Source organism: Microtus ochrogaster (genome assembly GCF_000317375.1).
Source record: "Microtus ochrogaster isolate Prairie Vole_2 chromosome 14 unlocalized genomic scaffold, MicOch1.0 chr14_random_3, whole genome shotgun sequence".
NCBI lineage: Eukaryota > Metazoa > Chordata > Mammalia > Rodentia > Cricetidae > Microtus > Microtus ochrogaster.
In genome coordinates, this window is record NW_004949098.1 from 12,288,300 (window position 1) to 12,300,259 (window position 11,960).

At 41.5% G+C, this 11,960-nt stretch overlaps 1 protein-coding gene across 10 annotated transcripts in view; it reads right to left on the minus strand.

Moving 5' to 3' along the window:
* The window catches only part of Immt (inner membrane mitochondrial protein), a 50,062-nt gene that overhangs the window by 22,569 nt on the left and 15,533 nt on the right, over positions 1-11,960 (minus strand). For 2 of the 10 annotated variants that reach the window (XM_013352852.2, XM_005364750.3), the window contains exons 2-6: positions 7,197-7,270; positions 5,502-5,691; positions 2,313-2,421; positions 774-911; positions 367-462 (exon numbers count right to left, since the gene is read on the minus strand). In XM_013352852.2, coding sequence (XP_013208306.1) covers positions 367-462; positions 774-911; positions 2,313-2,421; positions 5,502-5,691; positions 7,197-7,270 — 607 coding nt within the window. The remainder of the gene's footprint in view (positions 1-366; positions 463-773; positions 912-2,312; positions 2,422-5,501; positions 5,692-7,196; positions 7,271-11,960) is intronic. The other 8 variants (XM_005364753.3, XM_005364752.3, XM_026787976.1 and 5 more) reach the window with 5 other exon arrangements.

Below are 11,960 nucleotides of genomic sequence, written 5' to 3' on the forward strand. Positions count from 1 at the left end.
CTCTTGTAGACCAGGCTGGTCTTGAACTCACAGAGATCCACCTGCCTCTGCCTCCCGAGTGCTGGGATTAAAGGCGTGCGTCACCACTGCCCAGCTACTAAGCATACAAGTTTTAAAGGTTGAAATAATTCAGTTCTGTTCCATGGAGTTATAACAAAAGCTTTGTACTAGAAATAATAAAATGGGTTTGCAATGTTCACCAGTTACAACTCATGTGACCTGGGTGAGAGCAGTTTTGAAGGAAAGAGCATAATTGATGAAATGATGGTGGGACCCAGGCAACCACATGAAGAAACAAAGGAAACCGCAACCAGCTACTGGATGACAAGCGGATGATGGATGAAGACAGCAACTTGATTTACATACACTCCTTCTCAACTTGTTCTTGCTTTTCCTGTTGTGCTAGGCGAGCTGCGACTTCTTCAGGTGGTCGCTCCCTTACAGAAGATGAGAATGCTTCCTCTTGCAGCAAAAGTGAACAAGAGGAAAGCAAATTTCAACATTTTCAACAGCTAACAAGGATACAAAGTACTGATGGCAATGCAGGGTGGCAAGGACTCTAAACATCACCCTCTTCCGACTCCACAGGAAATGAGGGATTTGCTGGTAACATTTTCAAGGATTACCTTAGACTTTGAAATTTAAATCTTCCCTAGGCAAATCTGAGGGCTGGAAACCAGTCTAGGTACACATTTTCCAAAGTATCTGAGGGCCGAGGAAAAGGTGTTCTGGGAGAAAACATCTATATCACAACACATGAATAATTAAACTACCTGAGGTTACAGATGTGGGTTTTCCTTCACCAATGTCGGAACGATCAGTTTTTACAGCGTCCTCATGCTGAACCGCAGGGGCTGGGACCGAAAGTGTGTCACCTGCTGCAGAAATAATTTGAGCTGCCCCTGTAGATGCTATAAATACATATTATGCATGGTACTTGTACTGCCTTTAACCCACAGGCAAGAATCTAGTGCAGAGCATATCACACTGTACTACTTAAAAACACAAATGCTTCTACCACCCTGTGTGTGAATGAATAACCACAGAAACAGAAAACTGAAAAAAGTTGAGAAAGTACAAGGCAAAGTCTTCTCAGCACCTACAGACACTTTAATCCCTCTTACCTTAAAGAAAGGCTTCTAGTAACAGTGCTAAATCTAAGCACAGGGAAGTGGACATCAGAGTAATTAACCAAAAAGGAACAGCAAAAGAAAAAGAAGTCTGTGTCACAGGAGGAGAGAGAGAAGAAAGCAATCAGCAGAGAGACTCGAACAGCCCTGAAGTATGGCAGAGACAAAGGAAGACGTGAAAGATGTGGGACAGGATGAGTTTCAAATATAGGGAAGATGATGTTCACAGTGAAGACAGTGTGTGAAGAAAAAACTCATTTAAAAGAAAAAAACTTCAGAAAGACTAATTTATAAACAAAAATGTTGATGTAAGAGAAAAACAATTCTAGAGATGAAATGGGTAGGAAACCAGTAAAATGAGACAAATTTTGTTTTAAAAATTAAAAGCCTCGTTCAAAAGATAAACCTATATTGTTAACAACACCTATTGACTGGTCTCCCTGTTTCTGCCCTGGCTTATGTATCTATGTACTATTCCATTTTTGAGGCAGTCTCAGTCACCCAGGCTATTCCTTGAACTCACTATGTAGTTGTGGCTAGTTTTGGACTGTTAATCTTCCTGCCTGTCTCCCAAGCGCTAGGATTATGTGCCACCACTTACTGACAAAACAAATCTTCTAAAAATAGATGCTAGACATAAAGCCCCTGGCTCAGACCCTCCAACATCTCTCCACTCCACTCCAACTATAAAACAAAGCTCTTACTATGGCTTCCAGGCCACCTTTCTGCTTCCTTGGTAGACCTGCCACTGTTCCCACTCACTCGGCTCCTTCCTGGACATGGCGAGCCTTGGCACCGACTGGTGCCCGGGACACTCTACCACAGCAGGTACCCCTGTGACTTTCTCACTCCCTTCTAGCTTTCTAGCTTTTGCTCAAACAACACCTTTCAGGTAAGATTTCCTGATTTATCCTGATTAAAACCACAAATACCCTTCCTCCCCTGGCTGACTCTGTGCTTCACCCATCTGTAGATGAAGTTCCTCCTCTTGTCCCATCAAGGAATATTAGCACACTGTTTTCTCATTGTAAAGTGTGTGTTCACTGGTAGGTCCCCAGCTCCTATAATCACACTCAGGGAGTATTTGCTTAATCAGAGTCCAGTGATTCATCAAGTCAGAAGTAACTGTAGACATTGAGACAACTCCCATTATACCTTCCAAAGAGTAGCTCTAACAAGTACCTGCTGAAGCTGGAGTGTCTCCCTTCTGTTTCTGGGATTGTGCCACGGGCAGCCTGGAGTCTTTCATCACCTCTGATACGCTGGAGATTTTTAGTGGACCAGGCTGTATCTTGGAAAGGGAAATGTTTGATATTTAGAATACAATGTTGCCTTTAAAAGGGAACATATAGTAATATTCTTTTTTAAAGGTCAGGTTATCAACATTTTGCAATATACTCATAGAAAGAAGCTGTCATTACTACAAAAATGTATTCCAAAAACTTAATTCCAAAGGACTAGCCCATGTATAGCATTAAAGGCTTCCATGAAATAATAAAGCATATGATATATGACGTCCCTTTTTTATCTCTGACACTGAAAAGGCTATCTCCACCTCTACAATATGCAGTCAGTTAGGAACAAAGGACTGATGAGAGGCGGAGTGAAAACATTAGCTCGGTGTTTCTTTTATTGCCAGGATTCATGCAATTACACATGAGGGGAGGGGACAAGAGAGAAGGGGGGAGGGGGCAGGAGAGAAGGGGAGAGGAGAGGAAGGAGGAGATGAAAAAAGCAAAAAAAGAAAGGAAGGAAGGAAGAAAGGAGATAGGGGAGCAATGGCCAGCTTCTGGGCCAACATCTAACCATTCCTGGCTTCATTCACTGTATCCTCTTTATTTTCAACATTTATTTATTGAAGGGAGAGGCACACAGCACAGCACTCATATGGCAAAAGGACAACTTGCAAGAGTCAGCCCTTTACTTCCAACATGTGATCATTGGTCTTGGCGGCAAGACTTTACCTACTGAACCATCTTGACAGCCTATTGTAAGACAATCCTTACAATCTCATTTTTATATTTGGCTCTTAAGAAACTAAAAATGTTTAAAAGTTCCTGGCAAACGGTGACACGAAAGCATGGCAGTGCTTATTTCAGAAGAGTCTACATTGACATGAATATAATCTATAATTTTTCAGAAATCTGGGGAATGAAGACTGAAGACAGGAAAGACCAGGTACATGGGAATGCCTTTACTTCAGAAGACAAGTGGGAAATGAAAGGATCAAGGTCAAGGTAGATTAAACAAAATAGAGAGCTAACAAAATAAAAACAATAATAGAAAATCTAGCAATTCTAATCCAGCAACCTGGTAACCACTACTAGCTGTACTACTAAAAAAGCAAATAGGGAGCTGAGGGCTCAGTGGTAGAGCCCTGTTGAGCTCTGAGCTCAATCCCTAGCACCATTGGGGGACGGTAGCACGTGGGTTTTCAGATAGTATAGTACAGTATACTATGCTGGTCAAGTACAAACAGTCTGCAAAGCAACTAGGCAACTAGTAGTGAGCACAGGCAAAAGCCATTCAGAGATAAATGATTCATTCACAAAAGATGATACTTGTGATTATGCTGAGTAGGATATAAACACTATTCTCAACTTCTCAGCCAGACCCCCTGCTCCTAGAATTGAGTATTACAGGGGCATTACTATCTGTTTTAGTCACTGCAAACCTTTGAAAGGTCTAAGAAATAACGAATTGGAAGACCAGCCAGGAACAATGTGGTTGGTTATGATGAAGAAACCAGACAACACTTTTTAATCAATAGAATTCTACATACTGGACTTAACTATCTGATCAGCCACGTCCAGCCTTATAGCATAAAAAAAGAAATATCTAATGCAAACAAACCAAAAAACCCATGCTCTTTTGTACATCTCTTCTATCTATGTGTAAACAAGATGCTGTGTTTGAATTAAGAAATACTTAAGATTAGTAGATGGAGCAATGCCTTAGCAGTTAAGGACACTGGCTGCTCTTCCAGAGGACCAGGGTTTGATTCCAGAGGACCAGGGTTTGATTCCCAGTACCTACATGGCAACTCCCAACTGATACAACTCCAGTTCCAGAGAACCTGACATCCTCTGTTGCTCTCCATGGACACAGGCATACATGTAATACGCAAACATACATACTGGCCAAAACACCCATACACTTAAGTTTTTTTTTCTTTTTTTTTCTTTTTTTTTTGGTTTTTTCGAGACAGGGTTTCTCTGTGGTTTTGGAGCCTGTCCTGGAACTAGCTCTTGTAGACCAGGCTGGTCTCGAACTCACAGAGATCCGCCTGCCTCTGCCTCCCGAGTGCTGGGATTAAAGGCGTGCGCCACCACCGCCCGGCTACACTTAAGTTTTTAAAAGGGGGTTGGAGAGATGACTCAGTGGTTAAGAACACTGGAGGTTTTTCCAGAGGACCCAGGTTCGGTTCCTAGCACCCACATGGTGATTCATAGCCACTTGTAGCTCTAATTCCAGGAGATGCAATGTACTTCTTTTAAAGATGAACTTAAAAATTTTAAGCTACAGCTGGCAAGATGGCTCAGCAGGTAAAAACATTTGTACAGGCCTGACAACCTGAGCCTGATCCCTGAATCCCACCGTGGAAGAACACATCCCCAAAAATTTACTCTCATCTCCACACTGATGTTGGAACACATCACACATACACACACACACGTAAGTACATAATAATAGGAATAATGGATAAAATTTAAAATAAATTATTTTTTAAAGGTTTAAGCTAGTGGTGTGTATAGGAAGTGAAACTGAAGAATATGTGCAATGCTCCAGGACACTGGAGAGCATTCCTGTCACTGTCAACCAAATAGCAGACAGTAAATGTGTGCCTTTTATTTCTTTCTAAAGCAAGCTGTAACTAGCTACAACAATAAGGTGTATCCTGACCACTCTACATTATGTGCTTAGGGCACTAAGTCAGGTGCACAGCCATAACTGTGCCTCACGCCACAGGCCAGGCAGTACCTCTGTCCTACATACCTCTCTGATTTACCCAGGTGCAATGTTATTTTTAAATGTGGTATTTAAGAGCATTTATGGAATTCCCACACGCTAAAATCCTACTTGTATAGATTACTATTAGTCAAGTTGAAGAGAACTAACAAACATACATTCAGCAAGATGCAAGTGAGTTATACACAAATACTGTTGTCCAGATGAAAACAGCTTGCTTTTAAAAAGTATTCCATAGCCAGGTATAATGGCATATTCCTGTAACCCCAGAACCTAGGAGGTGAACCCAGACGATAAGGAGTTTAAGGAGAGTCTGAGTTACATAAAACTCTGTCTCAAAAAATAAGCAGTTGAGTTGAAAGTACTCCACAACATAAACTGAAACACTGTTTAAATTCTTACCGGCTTCTTTGGCAAGGGGACAGTATAAGGTGCAGAGCCAAGAACCATCTCAAAGAGTTTGTCTGAGTAAGGTATGGTTTTCTCTACACTTTCCCGGAAATGGGAATCCCATTTGGCATACATGATAGTGCCACCAACCCCTCCACCAACGAACAAAAGGCCAGCTCCAGCAATTTTACCAGCAGTCAACCTAAAAGAGAGAAATAGGAAAAATATCATACTTTCTTGCTTTCCATTTATCTACTTTTCTACTGAGTCTTATAGACTTCCATGTCCCTACCACTAACTTGGACCACAGCAGTCAACTGTAACAATATAGCTACAAACCACCTTTTCTTGATCATTTTTAACTTGTCTGCAATATAAAATAACAATATTTATACACGGGTGACAAAAACTTTAAGGTAAGAACTAGGACAGAGAAAGTGAAGTAGTCTCTTATTTAACCCTGAAACCTGATGGTCACATTTATGAGATTGTCTGAAGTACATCAAATCACGAACTTTCAAAGCTCCTCTTCTCCAAGCTTTTCTGTACAATAAAGTACAATAAAGCAAATTCTTTACAGGGGGAAAAAGTTTCTCTTATAAGGAGATACCTTGCTCAGCCTAAATACAGGGGCAGCACCTTGGTCAGGCCTCAACGTGATGATGGGACAGACTTCTTGACTCCCATGGGAGGCCATACCCTCTCTGAGATAGAAGGTGGGGCGGGGGAAAAGGTGGAGGGAGCAGGATGAGGGAAGGGAAGGAAAACTGGGAGTGATATGTAAAATTAAAAAATAAAAAAAAAAAAAAAGCTAATTCTAGCATTCTATAGGCTGAGGCAGGAGGACTGATCTGAGACCAAAGCCACACCGGGCTACAGAGCAGGACTTCTAATTAAATTAAATTCAAATTTGAAAATTACTGAGCTAAAGAAGTAGGCCAAATCTTTCTCAGCATGTCTCAAATTGAGAAAGGAAGACAAAAAATTGTCACCAGAACTAACAAGTACTTTTTAAACTTACAACCTAAATGCATGCATATAAAACAGAAGCTCCTTGCCACCCAGTTACCAAAGAACCACAAGAAGCATCATTAGCAAAGCCTTACCCAAAGTAATGTATCAGACAGGCCTCCTCAGACCTCAGAGCAAAGCTGCAGCATAGTATAGTAGTTCCCCCTTACCTGTGGGGATTTGTTTCAAAAACCCCAGATGATGACTGAAGTCACAGACAGAATCAAACACTGCATATTTTCTGTACATATGTAACTATGACAAAGTTTAACTTATCAGCTAAACACAGTAAGAGAACTATAACAATAATTAAACAGAATAATTTTAACAATGTATTACAATAAAATGGTTATGTGAATGTAGTCCTGCTCAAAATATGTTGTTGATGCCCAACACTCAGGAGGAAGAGGTAGGCAGATCTCTCATGAGTTTGAGACCAGGCTGGTCTACATAGTGAGTTCCAGGAAGCTAGGATCATATAGAGACCCTGTCTCAAAAAAAAAGTCTTACCACACTGCACTCAGCCTTCCAATGATGAACATGTGTAATTGAAACCATGGATGTGATCAGAATACTATTTCCTTAATAAAAGTTAGTTTATGCAGCCACGTCCAAATTCAAAGTAACACGCACGCACGCACGCATCTATTATTAGCATACAATAAGAGCCTGGTGCCAGGCAGATGAGCCACATACCCAGAACTGCTTGAAGTGGAGTATCTACGGCATGGTCGTAGTGGACGGAGGACAAACTTCCCACACAGACAACTCTAAAGGAGGAGAAGACATACATCAATACATTAAAGGAATTTGGAAACACAGTGGCTCACACTTTTAATTCCAGCACTTTGCAGGTTAGAAAGGATCACAAACTACAGACCAGTTCAAAGCCCCACAACCTCAAAATACAAAACAATTAAATAAATCTCAGAAGCTTTCAGAATTGACAATTCAGAAAAAAATATTTTATTACCAATGTATTCAAAGGCTAGGCTCACAAACAAATGTAATCAAACAAAAATCACCTTACTTTCAGAAATCAATCTACCACAAAACACTTTTCTAGATGTTTAAACCAGTTCTATACCAGCACTTAAAAGGCTGAAGCACAGCTGGGCATGGTGGCGCATGCCTTTAATCCAGCAGACAGGAGGCAGAGACAGGCAGATCTCTGTGAGACCAGCCTGATCTATAAAGTAAGTTCCAGGACAGTCCGAGCTACACAAGGAAACCCTATCTCGAATCTCCCCCCCCCCCCCAAAAGGCTAAAGCAGGAAGATGGCTACAAGTCTAAGGCCAGCCAGTCTGGATACACAGTGAGACCTTGTCTCAAAAAATAAAATAAAATAAATCCCTAACCTCAAAACAGTAATGCAGAAAAATTACTCTTAAGTATTTCTTTGTTGTTTAATTTCTAAGAGTTTTTTCATGTTTAAATTACATTTAATTATTCATCCAGTGTCTCTGTGTGCACACATGCCACACCCCATTAATAAGGGTCAGTGGATAACTTATGGGAACCATTTTTCTACTTCTACTACGTGGAATCTGGAATCAAACTCAAACTATCAGACTTGGCTGTAAGAGCCTTTACTCACTGAGCTATCTCTCAGGCCCATTCTTTCTTTTTTTTTTAATGGAGGGCAAGGGTGCAATAACACGGTGCGGCAATCAAGAGTAAACTCTACAGAATCAGTTCTCTCCTCCCACCTTTATGTGGGTTAACGGGCTCAAACTCAGCTTGCCAGGCTTGTACAACAAGCATCTTTACTAGGACCATCTGGCAGGCCCTAGCTGGTTTGTTGTCACTGTTCTGTGAGACGCGCGGTGTCACACAGCCCAGACTGACCTTGATCTCTTGATCCCCCTGCCTCCAACTCCCAAGTGCTAGGAACACACACAGGCAACCGTTAATACTTTGATAAGAGAATCTCAGACTCATTGGCATTTTTTTTTTTTTTTTTTTTTTTTTTTTTTTTTGGTTTTTCGAGACAGGGTTTCTCTGTGGTTTTGGAGCCTGTCCTGGAACTAGCTCTGTAGACCAGGCTGGTCTCGATCTGTAAGCTTTCTAAACTGGAGGAAAAAGGTCACCAGGGGCACGGCCCTGAGCTGTGCCATATCAATGTCCTTCGGTGGAATCCTCTTTGCTTCTGGTGCACAAGATAAGAGTCCCCTGTCACTTATTTGTACCCATTCCCAAGACATTCCATTTCACTGTGGGCGCAAGAACCATAGACTATGTGGATTGAGCTCTCTGAAACAGTGAACCAAATAAATCTTCATTCCCTGTTTACTTTGAATATCTGGTCACAGCAACACCAAAGCCTAACTAATAATACATGGTGAATCCGGACTGGATTTAAACAAGGGGGAAAAAAAGTGAAAAGGGTGCTGGATACTACCAGAGAAAACGAGCTAGCCATAACTATGTCTGAGATGCAAACAGCTTGCATGTTCTGGAAAAGGAACAGAAGGTGTAAAAACAAGAACCCAAAGGGAAGAACTGAAAACTACACAGAAAAAAATCCCAAGCATCAGGAATGACCCCCAATCAGGGAATCAGCCTTCATACCCAGCTAGGTTCTGCATCTGTTATGGAACTGACTATGACTGCTGGGCACCTCTTGCTGTCTGCTTTTTTGAAAGAAACTATCCACAGAGACTAGCCTTTGTTGCTATAGAATAGAACAAAACTGGAGGAGGGTAAGAACATTAAGACCACATCAAAGATGTCTTATCCCATTATAAGATCTGGTTAAAATAATAAGATCCTGGTGCTGACACTATGATGGGTCTTAAAGAGGGTTGCAATGGGAAGAGAACATCAGTTGCTCAGGCCCTCTCCTCACAAAAAGTAGGCTGAGTGTACTACACAATACTGACTGTACAGGAGGGATATCAGTGATCAGCTGTTCTAGTTCCCACCCTACACAATACTGACTGTACAGGAGGGATATCAGTGATCAGCTGTTCTAGTTCCCACCCCCACAAAACAGGACTGAGTACATTATACAATACTGACCATACACGGGGGGGGGGGGGATAGTAGTTGCTCTGGCTCTCACCCCCAAAAAATATAGGGCTGAATACATTATAATGACCTACATGGGGGGTATCAGTTGTCTAGCTTCCAACCTCACAAAAAATAGGGCTGAGCTCATTTTGTAACACTGACGGTAACTATGCATATATGCGAAATGCTCCTCCAGAAATGTACTGCTCCCTATCAAACATGGATTCTGTGTGTCCTTCCCTGATACTGTATGATTTCTTTATTGTATTACCTAGAATAGACAAAACTCATAGAAATAGTAAACAATAGTGGCTGCCAGGGGTTAGAGAAGAGACGATGGGGTGGGGAAAGGCAGGCTTGGTGAATAATTTACTAACGGAGGGCAATGAAAGTGATGCTGTGTGCCTTCTCAGATTACAGCATAAATGGATATGAGTTCTGTCTGACTCTGCTCAGAACCCGCTGCTAAGCTGTGAGGAAATCCCAATACACAGGGATGGTACAAGCGGGAGTTCCAAGGCTGAGCCAGCATCAGCAACCAAGCATGAGAGTACAGAATACGAGTCTCAGGCACTATTTTAGGACTAACATGCAACAGCTGCTTAGCTGATCCCAGAGAAAGACTAGAACAGAAGCAGTGAGCAATGCTGTCGTTTCCTCAACTCAAGGAACTTGTCCCATAGCTAGTTAAGTAGACCACACTTTTAAAATATATTTTTCTATTTTTTAAAAAACTTTATTAGATTTATTCAATTTATTTTGCATGTGTTTTATCAGCATGTATGTATATGTACCATGTGCATGCTTGCTACCCATACAGAGCAGAAGAGGGCATCAGGTCCCCTGCAACTGGAGTTAGGGATAGTTGTGAGCCACCATGTGGGTGCTGGGAATTGAACCCATCCTCTGCAAGCGCAACAGGTGCTCTTAACTAAGCCCCCAATACATTTTTCATTACATTTATTTATTTGTATGTGCATGCATGTGCACAGGCTGCAGCACATGTACAGAGGTCAGAGGACAACTTACTAGAGTTGGTCTGTCCTTCCATGTGGTTCCCTTGGACTGAACTCAGGTCATCAAGCTTTGCAGCAGGTAATTTACCTGCTCCAAAACAGTATTGTTTTAAATTCATGGATCTAAGCATATTTGATAGGTTTAAATCAGTTGCAATCGCCATGTGTTTTACAGCTCACACTATTCTGTCTTTGACTCCCTAAGTTTGAAGTGTTTGTCTAACTCTGCCTCTCTGACCACCTACAAATACTCGCTGGCAGGTTTTATTTCTGTGTCTGGTAAAGCTCACTAAGCATTCATCATTTGAACCATTTAGTGGTATTTGGTATATTAATAAGGCTGAATAATAACCATCAACACTACGAAGTTCTAGAAATCACAGAAGGCTTTCACCAACCCAAAGGGAAGCCTAGGCTCTAATAAGCTGTCACACAGATCCCTCCTGCCACTCTCCCCTCTTCCCTAGCCCTTGGCAGCTACTACCTGCTTTTTGTTTCTATGAATGTCTACTCTGGATAATCCCTAGAAAAAAACCCATACAATATACTGCCTTCTGTTCCAGGCTTTCCAAACTGTTTTCCAAAGTAGCTACACATTTATATTTCCATCAGCAATGTTTGAGGGTTCCAATTCATGTTCTCACCAACATCTCGTTATTGTACTCAAACCTGTTAAAATCATAGGAATGGGTACCTCATTTAGCTTTAATGTGAATCTCTCAAGATCAATGATGCTGAGCAATTTTCCATTGTTTCATATACTGGCTTTGCAGTTTGTTGTTGTTGCTTTGTTTGTTTCTGAGACAGGGTTTCTCTGTGTACCCACCTCCCTGGCAGTCCTGGAATTGACTCTATAGACCAGGCTGGCTTGAACTCTAGAGATCAGTCTGCCTCCGCCTCCCAAGTTCTGTGCCGCCACATAGTTTCTGAGTTAGCTTCCTGTTAAGCTGTAGGAGTTCTTTGCATTTTCTAAACACCAGAACCGTACCACATATTTGAAATAGCCTCTCATTCTTTCACTCTTGAGTATCCTAATCTCAGTGTTTTTTTCTATTGCTATGATGAGATACCATGATTAAGACAACTAACATAAGAAAGTTTATTTAGGGTTTACAGGTCCAGAGATGAGTCCATGACCACCACGGTGGAGTGCATGGCAGTAAACAGGCAGGCATGGTACACCTTCTCCAAGAAAGCTACACTTCCTAGTCCTTCTCAAACAGTACCACTAAATGGGGACCAAGCATTCAAATATGCCTGGGGGGGGGGGAGCATTCTCATTTAAACCATTGCAGCCTTGATACTTTTTTTTTAAATTTAATTTGATGGAAAATCCTTCTCTCTCTCTCTCTCTCTCTCTCTCTCTCTCTCTCTCTCTCTCTCTCTCTCTCTCTTTCTCTCTCTCTCTAAGACTTTTTTTTAAAGAAAACA